Source organism: Medicago truncatula, chromosome 5, assembly GCF_003473485.1.
Source record: "Medicago truncatula cultivar Jemalong A17 chromosome 5, MtrunA17r5.0-ANR, whole genome shotgun sequence".
NCBI classification, from domain to species: Eukaryota; Viridiplantae; Streptophyta; class Magnoliopsida; order Fabales; family Fabaceae; genus Medicago; species Medicago truncatula.
This window is the reverse complement of record NC_053046.1, coordinates 36,540,963-36,557,648: the sequence shown is the minus strand read 5'-3', so window position 1 is coordinate 36,557,648 and position 16,686 is coordinate 36,540,963. Positions and strand designations below refer to the sequence as shown.

Sequence of the window (16,686 nt, the reverse complement as noted above, 5' to 3'; positions counted from 1 at the left end):
TTGGTACTAAAATGTTATTTTTGGATGATGGAGTTACCCATATAACATTGGTGGTATGTTCTGCCAGTTTATAACACAAGTAATACATGACTATATTAACGCATAAAAATATATTGTTGGTATTGAAAATAAAAGTTTAGGATCAATGAAATTCATGTATAATTGTATAGTCATATTTTATCATGTAAACAACAAAATAAAATGTCCTATGTTTATGTTGTAACAAGTTGGCAATATTAGAGTTAATGTAATACTTTTTTATCTCGCGATAAACCGCATCAACCGAACTAATCCAAGCCGTATTGGTTTGGTTTGGTTTGGATGACTTTTTAAATATCAACCGAACCAAACCAAACCGCATGCTCACATTATGTTTTTATTCTCTCTCTATCTTTTTTCTCTCTCTATTGTTTTTGTCCAATGAGAAGAGAGAACAACAAAGTTGTCTCAAAGGTTGTACCAAAATGGTTGCTAAAATATCACTACTCATAATTTAAGCATCTTCAAAAAGAAAGGAATGTAATCCACTCAGTTTAATATATTACACATTGTGATGAAGATAGTTAAATTTTGTTAGTTTTATTTAGATTATTAAGGAATTAATTTATTTTTATTTTTTTGCTAAACCAGGAGCGTGGAGAGACATCAAGGGGAGCAACGGCATCCCAACTAGGTTGGCACCCCAAAGCACCCCCATCCTCTGCCTGCCAGCTCAAAAAAAACAATTATTAACAAAAAGGAAAAGATGTACAAGAGGGGGACTAGGCCAAAACCCTCGAATCAAAATAGCAAAAAAGAAGGAGAAAGCGGAATTAATTGAGTTAGTTACTCAATCAGTTAGTGAACTTGAACTCTATAAATAGGGCAATTATGTGCACAACTCAAGCATCTAAAGTCAATTTCCTTTGTGATTATAAGAATTCTAATACACATTAATTCAGCCAATTTTAGCAATACAATATTTTTTTCCAGTGATGAAAATTTTCAACTAAACATTTCACACTGAACAACTGGAATTCGACATTAAAAGAAAATCGCCCATTTGTTAATGAATTATAAATTACAAAAGTGGGACGTTTGCAGTCTAGAATTTTGAAGTTTTGCAAATGAACCAAGGGTATGTTTTGATTCATTGAAAATCCTACCGTATACTGAGTTTCAAAAAATCATGCACTAGCACTCCATAGTGATGTTGCCAGAGTGTATGCATGTGGCCACTGTTTCTAGAAACTTGCAAGGGTTTCATCTATAAACGGGAAAGGATATGGCAAGCAAACTAACAAGCCTAAGAGCAAAACTGTTACTCCAAGAGCAACATACTTGTCATCAGGTTCAGTTATTTCATCTGAAAGAGGAGAAATTGGACCTCTTTGCAAGAAGAATATAAGAACTACCCAGTAGAAAGCTACATCATTAAGCAGTGATGACAGTCCAAGCAACACAATCGAAAATCCTGTGAAGCGAATTGAAGCCTGTGAAATAGACTTAAGTTAGAATCTTCACATAAAAAGAAATAAAGGAAGGCAATGATATAAATGATTAAATGGAGAGCTTCGATAATAAAACTTTAGATGTTTAAATGTCTAATTAATGTTATTAGTTTTAGAAATGTATACATGCAAGTACATAATCAAGAGGATCTCCACTCAATTAAAGTATCCTGATAGTATTATTTAGGAAACTAGCAACTCAAGAGGATAAAAGAATTTGGAAAGCCTCCATCAATTGGACATTTGCAGTTATGAGTGCTTATGAAAAGGTGCCACCAAGATTTAAAAACTTTTTGTGGAGGGAATGTAGAGATGTGCTACAAACTAAAACAAGAGCGAGAGACAAAGGGGTTGAGTGTCCTTATGTCTGTACAGTTTGCGAATCAAGCAAGGAGAACACTTGGCCTCTTTTCCTTAACTTTCCCTTGAAGCGAAAAAATGGTGGCTAAAATATGACTTGCAGAATACCTCGGAACCAAAACTGACAGCAATACAGCATGACAGTTTTAAAGCCTTATTTTTCGCTGCAGGTTTAGAATAACACTCATATTAATCTGGCTATGGTTCTATATAGTCTATGGCGGAGTCGAATGCTATGCTTTGGGAGTCCATTCAGGAGCAGCCAGACCAGATTTTGGCCCGAGCACAAGCAGACTTGGCAAGCTGGAACATGGCTAGAACAACTGCGCACGGTGACAGTAGATTTGACACAGGCAGACAGCAAACAGCTGCTGTAATTTGGCAGAATCCGAGAGCTGTTTGGATAAAATGAAACATATCTTTGGTATATGCATCTGGAATGAGCATCGAAAGTTTATCCAAGCAATAACAATAAACTATACCAAGCTTTTGATGTTCATAAAGGTGAAGCCTTGGGTCTTTGGCATGCAATGATCTGGATACATGAACTACAATTGCATGATGTCATCTTTGAATTGGATTCTAAAATGGCAGTGGATGGCATTAACCATACTCAAGTGAATGAAACCAAATTTGGAACTATTATTTTGAAATGTAAAAATAACATATCTTCTTTTTTCAACATATTAATGTTGTGTATCTAAAGAGGCAACCCAATGGAGTTGCTCATAACCTTGTTAGGGCGGCTGCATCACAATCTTGTTCTCGAGTTTTCAGTCATGATCCTATTCGTATTTTGACTCTTATTGAGAATGAAATAAAATAGATGTCTTTCTGTCCAAAAAAGAAACCGGCAAATCATGTTTCACTTTTTATGTTTACTTATTATTTGTTAAATGTGATGACTGAGTCGTTGAATTCAAATTATCATTAAACTTTGGTTAAAGTAGAATTGATCAGAAGTATCGATTTTATCTCAAATGAAACAACCGTTGGCCAAACCTAAGAGTCAAGATCAAAATAATACTTATTAAATGTGATACCTTTCTTCCCCATATGGCAAAAGAAATTCTCCCTCCATCAATTTCTCCAGCGGGAATACTGTTGATGGCATTGATAAGGAGTCCTGCCCAAGCCCATATCACAAGAGGGTTGATAGAAATTGGAGTTCCTTCCTTGAGAACGTTACCAAGAAACAGTTTTGCTGAAACAGTTTTGCTAAAACAGTAAGGATTTCCACATGTTTATTTTCTAAAATAATGAAGCAGCATACAAAAAAAATTCAGTGATATATCATGCAGTAAGGATTTCCACAAATGAATGCAAGCTTAAATTTCTGCACGCTTATCAGAAGCATATAGCTTACCAATGCCGCCGGCTAGAAATGACTCGTGAAACACAGAAGCATCAACAACAACACCAATACCGTCACTTGGAGGTATAACAAAACCTAGAAGCAGAAGAACAAAACCCAATGCAAATCCGGCAATTGGTCCAGCAGCTGCAATCTTGAGCAAATCTTCACGATTAGATACTATGCTTCTTATCCTTGTAATTGAACCAAAAGAGCCTATCTGCCACCAAATTAAGCATCAAAATTTCTGTTGCAGTAAAACGTGAGATAGTACATATAAACAACCAAAACAAATTGACCGATACCAAAATCGAACATGTCACCAAATTTTGTCAATTTGAATCTTGAAAGCATTCCATAACATATTAAATTAGGTGGTTTGAAAAAACAGATATATTTCCATCCCTAAAGTTTATTATATGCATCCTCTGAATAGTTTATATTTTATTGAAGGAACTCTAAGTAGTTTACATGATATATATTAGATGGAAAGCATGATGCACTTGATTAATATTTGTCAGTTAATTGAAGAAATATATTTATAAAAAACAGACACACTCGCACAATTGGTAATAAAAGATCAGTATTTACAACCTGCCAGCTAGGAATAAAGTACGGGACTCCAAGCTTAACTCCAAGGTTTTGGGCAACTAGAAAGTGACCAAGTTCATGTACCCCGATAATAAGTGCAGTAACAAGGGCTCCAGGTAGGCCATCCTTTAACAAATTTAGATTGTCAACAGTTGATCTGGAACATCAATAATAATATTTTGGTGAAACCTCAAAAATGCATCTATGATATGAAAAAATATTAGTCAACCAGAGTAAAGACAGGTTGTATGATTTATTCCTATGAAAGGTGGAACAGATTTCATTATTGATAGCTAAAGCATTTACTGAGAACATCCTGTTAAATAAACATAAATCCTAAAAGATCAATAATTTTGTACCCGAACATGGTATTTGTTAGGACTATCCTTAAAATTTACTTGAAGGAATGAGCACATATAGCCAGATCAGCACAGAAAACAAAACCACATGACAATGTTTTGTAGGGCAATACACTTCCCCTAAGAGATAATGGAGTATGAAGTGACAAGAAAAGGTACAAGAAAAATGCTCACAATAAATCGGATTGCAAATTGGGGACATTGCGAAGCAGTAAGGTAAACACTGTGACGATTCCAAAAGACGCAGCACCAAACCACTCAGGTACAGCTAAAAAAGAAAAGTAATAGCATAAGTACAACCATAAGCATCACTATTTTCTAAAAATAAAAAAGAACACAATGATCCACAATTTTGAAGGAGTTAAGTAAGTACGAGTTGTCTCTGGTTGTAAAGTAGTTCTTGGAACGACAACGGCCACTGGCTTATCATCCTCAGGATTGACTAGAAGGAAAAGCCTGTATTCATCTCCAAATTTATCCTATAACAAATGTTATGCAAATATCTAGTTCAGAAGTTATTTCAACATGGAAAAACTCAAAAACACACTTAAGAAATGAAACAGAAATATGGCATACTTGCAATCTCTTTGATATCTTATCATAACTTTTAGAAGCTTGCCCTCGCAGGTTTCCCTTGAATAGCACTCCACCCTAGCAGAAAAATCGGGACCCAATCTTCATGCAACAAGACCTTTGTGCATATGCAAAACTAAATAGAGGAAAGATAGGCACACACCTCGTAAGGATCTTGGCTTGTTACAAAAAAAGTATCAAAGCCAAACACTTGATTTTTAAGGATTTCGATTTTTTCCTTGGGAATTTTTATCACATCATCCAGTTGTTGAGGCTGTTAGGGACATATAAAGGACAGAAAAAAAGAAAAAAAACATAAGAGATATGAAAAAAGGGAGAATGCCTCTAACAAAGTAGGAAATATTGAACATGAAATATAATCACCTTCACACCTGGCAGAGGTGATCCACTGGTAACTTCTATGTTATCCGTATTCTGTTTTGATCACAAGCCCAAAGTACAATAGATGAGAAAACTAGGACATAATGCTCCTTACTCTTAAGAACACAGTTTCAACTTTCTTTTTTTATTTTTCTGTTCATGATGGAAAAGATTGTAATTTTGGAAAATGATGATTAGCAAATGAGATAATCTTTATCAATTTGGCTAGCAACCTGATGACTTATATACTAAGTTGTAAGCAACATCAACTACTGCAAGTGTAACTAACAAAAATCAGGTCCTGTTAATTTAGACAAATAACAAAGACATGGACTAATTAGGGAATATATTTATGACAATCTTCAATGTCAGTTATGAATATCCTCAATGTGAAACTGAAACCAGGAGCATTTTTCATCAAGCAATTTGACTTTGTCATCACAAAAGTGACAAGTACAAATTCACATAAACAAATATGCTTAATTGCAACTGAAAAGGGGGAAACCCTTCTTTCATGAATTATGAGTATATAAGAAAATGATAGAAAAAAAATCTGCACAACAAAGAAGGGAACACACACAAAACACACTACAAAAAAGTGATATAACACAAAAAAAATTGTGGATCGACACTTTTACCCACGTCCATGGCAACAGTCCAACCAAATATTCGTCATCTCAAATAAGATTACAAGTTCAATAGAAAATTCCTTCAAAAAAAAAAAAGTTCAATAGAAAATATGAAACCCTCTCCACTATGTGTACCACCCCAAAAATTCGTATACCCTACTCAAGAATTACAAGGAATAATAAACACGGACTAACAAGAGACACTCCTAATACATGACCACTCACACATGCTCATTTCTCTAGAATTTAGATTATTTCACACTTCACATGACCCTTTATATAGTGGCGGGTTGTGAACTTTACAGCCAATGAATAAGTGGCATTATTTACTTTTCACATTTTCAACACCGTTGAAAATTTTGAACTTCCAAAGATGGATGAGTATCAGAAATCACTCACTAGAGTTTATATTTCTCAATTTGAATAGTCAAAATAATAACCCCACTCACTAGAATTTATGTTTCTCAATTTGAATAGTCAAAATAATAACCCCAAAAGCATAGCAATTTATTATGCATTGGAATCACTCGCTTGAATTTATGTTAGAAATTTCAAATCGGTTTTCGTAACAATTCCACCCTCAATTAAAATTTCCAATCTTCCTTTCGTCAGAAAAGTTTACTATATATTATACAAAATTGCTATTACTGCATTCCCTTAACAAAGTTTTCCCTTCTAAATATTTTTCTTCTCGTTTTATTCACTTGTAGGACCATGCACTTCCTTATGTACTATACACCTTGCAAAGCGACTTTGGACCATCGAACTTCTACTCAAGTGATTTCATCTCTCCAAAGAGACGATGTTGGCATCAACAACCTTGCATCCTGGGACATATGAACTGCAGCATCGTGGAACTTTAGTATCACACTCTCAATGCCTTCAACATCGATTATGTTACCATTTCCTAACTTGAAATCCCCAAACATGCCATTAGTCTTTAAGGTGTCGAATATCCTCAATCTTGGCAAATGTGCATTGGGGAAGTAGAACCGATCACCAATTCTGGTTTAACAATCACCTCTGTAATTTAATAGTTCTAACCACATTTGTTTGAGAGTTGTCGTCATCTTTATTTATCGTAGAATAATAGGATCTCAAACAAATGTTTTCTAAACCAAGACTTTGATACCACTATTGGGAAACACATGCAAAACACACCACAAAGAAAGTCTAGAGCAGACAAAAGTTTACTTGATTTGACAGCTATTTATTGTGTCCATGGAAACACTCCAACAAACTATTCAATATCTCAAATAAGATTACAAGCTCTATAGAAACTTGAAAACCCACCCCAAGTTGTGTTACCATTCAAACTTGAGTGCCCAACTCAAGGGTGAAAAGAAATTATAAACAATCACAAACTATAGAGTATAGATACTTTCACTGTAGGTGATCACCCATACTTGGTTTCTTGACTCGATGACTTAATGTAGATGCTTTAACTCTTCATAGAGCCCCGCTTTATAGTGGTGGGGTGTGGCATTCTCCAACAATGAATAGGTGGACATTAATTACTTTTAACATTTTCAAAACCTAAACTCTACGAAAATTCATCTCCTTCTACACAATGTGAGCTTCTCAGAATCAAAATAATAATTCCAGGAACATAGTAATTATTTTTCCCATGAGCAATAGCGCTTTTGGAAGTGCTTCAACAAGACATTAAACAAAAGAAAAAAATGAAACAGTAATACAAAAACTTTGTTGACATAGGTATTTCTTACCATATTGAATATAATAGTCAAGCATTACCTGCACATCATTTTGATTTGTATTTTCATCACCAAACTTGTTTAGCTGTCCTGCATCTACAGGTGGAGGGTTACTTTGCTCAGAGGTATCCTCCAAAGATTGTGTTTCTCCATTTTTATGTGCTTCTTTCTCCTACGTAAGTTTAAAAATTGTATTGTCAAGGAAAAGATATGAAAAAACAAAGGTCAGCATGCAGAGCAGATAACCATTTTTTCTACGATGTGTGAATGTGATGAGATGCATGTAAAATAATATGCACATGCACAATGATAACTATGCCACTAAGAATAATATGTTGCTATTTGGTTTTGCTGAAATAGTCACATCCTATATAAAAATAAAAAGTTTTTCCTTAAACATCACTTCTGATATTCAATTTAAGCAAATAATTGAATTTACAAATCTGATTTTCTCACACTACCTTTCTCTCTCATCACTTTTATACCTCCTCACCCTTTGTGTCTGTTTCCTTTTCCTATTACATCATCTACCACTTCTCTCACTTTCTTTCCTCTAACTCTTTCTTTCGTGCATTACCCACAACCCATATCCAACTTAAGATGTCATTATTCTTTAATTTATACTCCCTTCACAACATCATTTGGGACCTGGAATCTTAAATTCTTCAAGTTGTAAAAGCAGTTTCATCAAATGAGTTGTATCACACCAAAATCCAAATGAGAAATAATTCTTTAACAAATCATTTTAGACAACTTTTGCAACAACTTTCTATGTGGTTAACGTGATTCCAATATATTGTTAAAGAATATACATTGTTTCGAAACTCATTAATAACTTCATTAACCACAATTGTCAAGTGTTTAACTACATGTAGATTTGAACACCTGAAAATTTGTGGTTGATCGCCTCCAAATTTGTGGTTAATAAAAGGATTAACTATGATTTTAGTCCCTCCAATTATAGAGTTTTTTGGTTTTACTTTTTAGTCCATATAACTTTTTCTGTTTAGATTCACGCCTGCAAGTTAAAAAATTGTTACTTTTAGTCCTTGACAGCATACATAGCTCAATAAAATCATGCCACATTGCCCAATATGTTGATGTCAGGGAAGCAACAATCTCTGAATTTGCAGTGACTGAACCCAAACAAAAAACTTATCGAGACTAAAACCAAAAAAATGTTATAATTACAAGAACTAAATTCATATTTAAGCCTTAACAAAATTACATTGATGATGTTCTGTAATACAACTCAGTTGGTAGCTGCAAGTACGTTGATACGCAGGGGCAAGGGTTTGAAACCCAGATTATCCATTTTTGCACACTTAAATGTGAGTCTCATCACCAGGCTAATTTGTCTATGTGTATTTTTTTTCATGATTGTGTTAATCACTTAAATAACACAACTTAATCCAAGTAGTCTTGTAATCTCTGGTGCACACTGATTGAATGACATTGACACTTGTGATTACATTGAATTCATTTTCTAAAAATTTATCGGTGTGGATGTGTCAGTGTCGTGTCCGGTGTTTGTAATCAAATATCCATGCTATACCAAAGAATCGACATGCAATGAATTTCGCACAATTTTCACAAACTTCAATTCAAATCAAAATAATCAATCCTTACTTAGTGTATAAAACTTCACTTCAACAATGAATGCAAAAACTGAAACTGAAACTGAAAAAGTACCTCGTCGTTATCACCATCAGATTCATTAACACTACAAGCAATCCGTCTTCTTCTTACGGTAGGAGGATTAAACTTCAACGAACTCGAACACGAATTGTGAAAACGGTTAGAAGGATGAAAACGAAGATTGAATTGAAAGCAAGAAGTGCAGTGGGAGAGAGGAACGACGCGGAAAGTGGAAGGTGATGGTAGTGAGAGATTCATGGTTTTCGATTTGGTGAAGAGAATGAATCTAAGAAGAATGAAACCCTAACGCCATTAAAAGGAATGAGAATATGAGAAAATGGTGAAGTGAAGAAGAAGAAGAAGAAGTAGAGGTAGGAACGAAGTGACGCGAGGCAACGATAACCAATTATCCGTTATTTTTTATTTTTTATTTTTTATTTTGATTAAAATAATTAAATAAATAAAATACGCGCGTAAAGATATTTTCCTAGGACTGTGATTAGGACAAATGGAGATGACGAAGTTATGAGGACCAATAGAAGAACTTATATAGATTTAGATTAGCGCTTTTTTATCTGCAAACTAAACTATAAAGGAAATTCTAACCAATCCCGTTGGAACATTGGTTAACTAATCAAAACAAATAATTCTAAAAAGTTACTCCTCCCGTCCAATTTATAAAAAATAATTGACTTTTTAGATTCATTGAGTAATTGATGTATCTAATCGCAATTGTTTCTTATAAATAGGACCGAAGATAGTATTACATAATAAAAACCAAAACTTATATTTTCAAAATAAATTTTCTATTTATAGATTCTTTAATCATTGTCATGAAGGCACTGGCTTGGTAAGACCTAACTATAAATAAATTTTGAAAAGTGTTCATTAAACATCGTGACGAGGCAGGATCCTAGTTCAAGGGATGCAAACTTCTAAACTTCAATTGTAAATTACCGGTAATAAAGTGTACATTATTAATTCCTACACCGGAAAAAATCAAATGAAAAATCATTAAAGTTGAACTTGATCCAAAACTATACAAGAAATTAAACATTGTCTAAAGATGTATGTATTAAGCTATCTTGATTACCCAAAACTACATAATTACAATGCTTCCAAAATAATCAGATACATATCAACCAAATCGCTTCAAACCATTCCTTTACTTACTTTCTATAAGAAACCAAACTAATGAATTGAATTGCACGACTAAAAAAACCTATGAATTCAATGAAGGTTTAATTTTAGATTGCCCTCTTTAATAAATAATTTTATAATTTGGCTTTTTGTTAGTTTTTTTTGTTTGAATTAAGAATCTCTATAACATTTTAGGAGACATTTTAAAATTGTGTGATTTTAAGTTTATCAAATTTATTCTTAAGAATAACATTCATTGGAACATAAAGATGAGAATTTTATTTTAAGGTATACAGAAAAAAAAAATGTTTTTTTAACATTATAATATTCCCGGGAACCATAAAAATATGAATTATAATAGGTAATTACATGTGAATTTATTCTCATCTTCATGGGAACTTTATTCCCACCCTTTTCTTTGGGAAAATTTTCTATTCCCAAAAACATTTTATACCCAAAATACAATTTAGTAAACTTGTAACAAACATAGACATGTATATTCTATCTTTTTATTCCCGAAAATCTACGATTATAATTGAAACAAACGCAAATTTATTATTGAAATTGTATACAAGTCTTGTATGTCAAGATTTTAAGATAGTTTGATGACTTCAATAAAAACAAATCATTCAAAAAAAATTGAGTTTAATTCCAAACTAAAATAATCATTGAACAAATTTTACTTCTCTCTAAGTCAAACTTCATATTATCAATGGTCTATTATCCAAAAATCGGAGGATTAACACACAAAAAGAAAATCTAAATCCAATTTTAAGAGTCATTTCTTCCATCTTTCAATTTTGATTGAACTCGGAAGAAGAAAAAACTTCATAGTCTTTCAAGAGCCTGCAAATTCTTTTTTTCTCTTGTCTTAAATGAAATGGTAAGCACCATACAAACTCGATCAGACATGAAGTTTAAATGCGGACGAAGATGTACAATATAATATATCGATATAACCAATTGAACTAAATTTTGTGACAAAATTTATCCTCTTTAAAATGCCACACATCTCTTAAATGTTTTTGTGGTAATAATATCTCTCTTTCATTTTTAATCAAACATGCGATAACTTAATAAAAGACATGCATTTTTAGCCACTTCATAAAACACTTTCTGTATTGTACCAACTCCTATCCACATTAACATTTTCCTCCTTTTTTATTCTCTACCTCTCTCATGATTCTATTGCACTTTAATTCTAAGCATATAATTGATGTATTTACTATATGTTATAGAATAGTTAAGACAATAATTATCAAAAACAGGTTAGGATCTTCCACAACTGTTCTACAGTGTAGCATATATGAGATCAGTTAGATTTAATACAGTTTTTGCACCATAAAACAGCTGCAGAAGATCCAAACACTTATCAGATCAGTAATTTCCTTCTAAAACATAAATTGTCAAAATCATGAATAACTTGTTACTATTTATTGGTGATGCCTTGTAATTCAAGGAATCATGGTTCAGATAACTTTCAGCAATATAAATCTCCAAGGAGCAAAAAAAACTTGTCATGATCAACTTAATATCCATCTCTAAAGTCTCATGAACAAAATAATGCTCCCTATCATCCATAACATACATATATTAAGAACATAAAACAAACAAGGGCTAGGGTATACGGTCATAACAAATACAGCATTCACATATCATCTGGTTTTTCATCCCATCTACTCTTGCGCTTTGGTCCTTCATGAGCTAAACTCGTCCCGATCAACTCCTCTATGTGTTTAGGTAATGGTGGAGGTTGAAAGTATATGAGGTCCACATCGTCATCATCACTGCTAATCCATCCATAGCAAGGTCTGTACCTACTTTGTGGAAGCTTGTCAGTAGTGGCTTCAACATTGCTCACAAATGTTTCATGATTGCTTTCTCTGACAGTTGTATTCTTAACACCTACAAACATTTCAACCATTAACAAATAATAATAATAATAATTTTTTGACTTTTCCTAGCTCTTTAGGAAACCTAAACATCTTTTCAACAGAGCAATTAAATTAGTTAAAAAATCACACATCTGACATAGTCACGTGATCTTGATTTTCAGATTAAGATCGAATGGTTTACATACAAACTTTGTTAAATCATATCCAAAATACAAAGTTAAAACATGAGTATCTGATCTTAATCAAATAGTTCTTATCAACGATATGTGTGATTTGGTGGATGCAATCAATCCAAATCCATAAATGTATCTTGTAAATTTAGAGAACGATGTACCAAAATACTTGACCAAAAAAAATTAACTCTTTCAAAATTTCATTTAGGCCTCACATGACCTGCCCTAAACCTAACTATTGCCTAACCTTCATTTAGGAACTCTTTTTTTTACCTTCATTAAGGAACTTATATTTAGGAACCTTCTAATCTTTCTAACATTGAAGAGAAATGCAAACATATTCAAATGAAAGGACCTAAAGGAGGGTAGGATTAAATTACCAGCGTCTTCTTCTACATTGCCAATTGGAGCAAAATCATGATCGTGATCATTGGTTTGAGATGCAGAGTCCAAATCATCATTACCCCGCGTTACATAGTCTTGAGGCACAAGATAAGAGGAGCCAACTTCAGTAATCCCGGTTGCGGGAGTGGCAGCTGATGATGTCTCACCAACACCATCCTGTCTTGCATCATCCTGCAAAGGATTATCATTTTTCTTGTTATTAGTTCAAAATCATAAAATGTACCATCTGTATAACAATCTATGTTGACTCAATGTCGAGCTATGAGCCACTGACACAGACACAACATCAACACTGATGCATAAACTCAATGTCTAGACGCCGGCAAAAATTTGAAAAATCAGTGATAGAATGTTATTACAAAGTGTCGGTGCTACATAGATTCCTAGTAGCATGTTGTCCAAGTGAAAGCCTCGACAATGTTCATTCAAATGAAATATTTAACAGTATTCATTTAAGTGTTAATCTAATTAATCAGTTGAAATAAAAAACCAAATGTGAAAGGTTTTACACTTTCACTAGGTTGGAATTTTACTGCATGAACAATTACTAAGAAGGAGGATACACAATCAAAGGAAACAGGAAAAAAAGGATTAGAATCAAAATTCTAAAGGCAGTGAAAATATTACGTATATAAGCAAATTTTCCCTTACGAGTGTTGAATGCTAGTAACTTTTAGTAAATACATAATCTCAAGAAACCTATAATATTTCTTTTTCTCCATACTTTCTTAAGGATAGTGACCAAAACTTGGCCACACATTACAAAGGAGCAAGCATTGCAATGAAGTCACTAACCAAATGCTCAAAATAAGATCAATGTATAAACAGAACAAACAAAATAAATACGAGCAAAGTGTACAAAGAAGATCCGTGTTAAACATATTGTCAAAATCACAGTGCCATAGTGATTTTGTTGAAACTACAAAGTGTAGCTTTCGGCAAAACTGCAGTGCCACACGGTGATTTTGACAATTTCACCCCCAATCTAAACTTGCACTAAATTGGTTCCTAAACTATTCTTGTTTCCTGTTTAATTATAAACTACAGAAATATACTCTCTCTGTTACTTCCTGATATTTGGTCCTATATTTTTAGTTTTTGTCTCAAAACTTCAGTTTGGTTAGAAAATCAATGTATAATTACACAATCACTTCCATTTATACCATTACAAAATTTTATGTTTACTAAGTGTCTCACATTGAAAACAAATGAGTAATTGCCACTAATAATTAAAAGTATTAATGAACATTATGGGAATTTAAGAGTACTTGTAATGAATATCATGAGAACTTGAAGAAAATTGTGAATCAAAAAATAATAAATAAGTGTAAAATTGCTCCATTTTACCTTGTTTTCATCACAATTGCAAAGAATGGTTTCAATCAGCAGCTTGTAAGAGCCCTCTTCAATAAAGGGCCAACCTTGATTTCCTTCATAAACCTGAAAAACAAAGAAAAATCAAAACTTTTTTCAAAGTAAAGCTAAACAATGGAAAAATCAAAACTTTTTTTTTTTTGTTCAAAGTATTTGAAGAAAAGAAAACTAACATCAAGAAGCTCCTCAACCGTGTCTCTGATAATCTTTTCCTCAAATCCAAGCTGTCTCATTGCATCCAAAGCAGCATCCATTCTTGTGTTACCAACCGTCTAGTTTAAGGAAAAATGACATAAAGACATGAAGAAAAAAAAAACATAAAAAAAAAAAATGAAAAAACAACATTGTGTTTGAGATAGGAAAAAATGAAAGACCTGTCTTCTGGGTTGTCTTCTTCTTGGTGCCATTGTTGTTGATTTGTTCTTTCAGGTAAAGGAAATGAAAAATGAAAAAGAAATTGGAGAGAGAAAGAGAGAGGAACAAATTTTGATGTTGTTTGTTTTTGAGTTTTTGTGTGATGATACCTTCTTTGTAACGTTTCTGAGTCTGAGATAGTGTTATAGCTCTGCAAACATTACAAATAAAGAAGAATAACGTACGAAAAGGAAAAAAAATAGTTTCTATACAAAAACGGCAAGTTCACATTACTGGTCAACATTTTTATTTAAAGGGTCATGCTAATATCTGATACTCCTTTAAGAATTTCAAAAAAATCAATAGTATATATAGTATATGTATAAAATAAATATTTTTTCTATGTTATGGATTTACTCCTATGTTTATTCTTAATATTTTTACTATTTTTTAAAATTACTATTTTATTTGATGTAAATATCTCAACAAACTTTTGATCTTATCCACCAAATATTTTATTTAATTTTTTTATTAAATTCTTAATATTTTATGGAGCAGAAATATATCAACAAGCTTTATATAATATTCCTAATTTTTTATTTAATTAGTTTTTCTTTTTGAGGAAAAAAAAAAAAGGCTTCGGTTAGCTATTGTATTATCTTTTAGTAGCACAAACAGAAACCCAAACTTTCTTTTGATCTAACGTTTTTCCGTCTTCATATTTGGCAAACATCAATTCTATTATTTCTTTTACATACAATTTAATTTTGAAGACAACTTTTCAAACAACATCTTAAAAACTTCAAATGATGTTTACACGCACACTTACAATACCTTCATTCAATTTTAATTCCTAACTAACCAAATCATGAATTCCATCATTCTCTTTTTAATTTTTCTTTTCCATAAATTATGGTTACAAAATCTGACCTCGTTGATAGCATGACCATCAATAATAAAAACAAGGCATGGAGATTCGGGATTAAGATCATTAGAATGTGGAGAATGCCTAACTTCAAAGATCAAGAACAGATTGATTTAATCGATATAATTTTCATGGATGAAAAGTTATGCATCAGCTCTTTTTCTTTATTAACTTTTACAAACTAACATAATTTTACATTATTTAAAATTATTTTTATATGATAATTAATCTTTACGATTTTTATTTATTATGTTTTATTATTGTTTTTAGAACATTTGTATGCATAGGCATTCACAATATTTGTTGACTTTTGTTGTTTCTAATATTCTTGGGAGCAAAATTCAATGCACTGTATGGAGTGATAAAGTTGCAAAATACTATCAATCTATGTTGGTTGAGAGAATGTGTTACGAGATAACAAATATCTTATTTTTCAAGAACTGCTATAAATTTTAACCAACTTATCGTGACTATATACTATTCTTTAAGAATATGACCACCATGGAGTCGATTGATGATTCAATTGTTCCTTTTTGTGCATTCAAATTCACATCTTATGATAAAAAAAAAAAATTAAGAATAAAGATTCACGTCTAATTGCTATTTTATTGAAGGAGTTAACCTCTTGGTAGATAGGATTAATAATTTTTCCTTTTCAAAAAATTTACTTCTTTTTGAAAGAAAAGAAATTACTATTTAAATTGTCAAAAGTTTATTCTTATGCTGCGTTAATCACTTGTAAGGTGCATTTTATCTAATAAAAATATTTAATTATTTTTATGGACCACGTTTTTTAAAGGATTTAAAGGCTAGGTAATTTCAAATCTTACATTAATATCAAATAGAAAATTATTATTTTGTCACATCATTACATTCATGTAGATATGCAATTATGTCTTTGTGATATGATATGGGAAAATAGAGAATTTGTAGGAAGATTGGTTTAAAACAATTTTATATTTACAATATACCTGTTTTTAATATTTAATATCCGATTTAAGGATTGATTAATTTGAAGGTCTAATTTCACTGCCTACTGATGAGGGGGCTCATTTAAAGTACGACTTAGCTCTGCATAGACATAGCTTTGTATGGACTTGCACGGGGCCATTGCCAATATGCTTGTTTAACTCTATTTTTTAGGGAATGTTTATTAAACTCTTTTTTAAATGATATTGATCGAACTATCACTTTAGAATTTAGTTAACATTCTCATATCTTTACCATTGAAATTTTTTAATGATTTATAAGATAAATTTCACCTTAGTTGAAAAAATAAAAATCATAATGTTGTCGAAAGAAATAAGAAAAACATGAAGCTCCAAAATAT

At 32.1% G+C, this 16,686-nt stretch overlaps 2 protein-coding genes across 2 annotated transcripts; both read right to left on the bottom strand.

Annotated features, from left to right (window-relative positions):
- Nucleotides 1-890: 890 nt before the first annotated feature.
- LOC11416903 (probable zinc metalloprotease EGY2, chloroplastic) lies at nt 891-9,509 on the bottom strand. Its single transcript, XM_003616555.4, has 11 exons — nt 9,145-9,509; nt 7,493-7,624; nt 5,112-5,162; nt 4,891-5,001; nt 4,731-4,805; nt 4,528-4,633; nt 4,329-4,422; nt 3,799-3,952; nt 3,217-3,424; nt 2,894-3,054; nt 891-1,472 (listed from the first exon to the last, which is right to left on the bottom strand). Exons 1-11 carry the CDS (start codon nt 9,346-9,348, stop codon nt 1,224-1,226), a joined length of 1,545 nt encoding a protein of 514 aa, XP_003616603.2. The 5' UTR covers nt 9,349-9,509; the 3' UTR covers nt 891-1,223.
- A 2,124-nt stretch (nt 9,510-11,633) lies between these two features.
- On the bottom strand, nt 11,634-14,707 carry LOC11411216 (uncharacterized). The gene is made up of 5 exons (XM_003616554.3): nt 14,452-14,707; nt 14,251-14,349; nt 14,051-14,143; nt 12,679-12,874; nt 11,634-12,135 (listed from the first exon to the last, which is right to left on the bottom strand). The coding sequence occupies exons 1-5, from the start codon at nt 14,482-14,484 to the stop codon at nt 11,879-11,881; spliced, it is 678 nt and encodes a 225-aa protein (XP_003616602.1). The 5' UTR covers nt 14,485-14,707; the 3' UTR covers nt 11,634-11,878.
- Nucleotides 14,708-16,686: the final 1,979 nt, after the last annotated feature.

What these genes read in the sequence shown, in the direction of transcription:
- LOC11411216 (XM_003616554.3), bottom strand. Translation starts at nt 14,484, where the DNA reads ATGGCACCAAGAAGAAGACAACCCAGAAGACAG. An exon ending in GAAGACAACCCAGAAGACAG is followed by an intron (nt 14,350 to 14,451) that starts GTCTTTCATTTT and finishes TCCTTAAACTAG; the next exon opens with ACGGTTGGTAACACAAGAAT. An exon ending in GCAATTGTGATGAAAACAAG is followed by an intron (nt 12,875 to 14,050) that starts GTAAAATGGAGC and finishes AATCCTTTGCAG; the next exon opens with GATGATGCAAGACAGGATGG.
- LOC11416903 (XM_003616555.4), bottom strand. Translation starts at nt 9,348, where the DNA reads ATGAATCTCTCACTACCATCACCTTCCACTTTCCGCGTCGTTCCTCTC. An exon ending in CAAATCAAAATGATGTGCAG is followed by an intron (nt 5,163 to 7,492) that starts GTAATGCTTGAC and finishes TGATCAAAACAG; the next exon opens with AATACGGATAACATAGAAGT. An exon ending in CACCTCTGCCAGGTGTGAAG is followed by an intron (nt 5,002 to 5,111) that starts GTGATTATATTT and finishes TGTCCCTAACAG; the next exon opens with CCTCAACAACTGGATGATGT.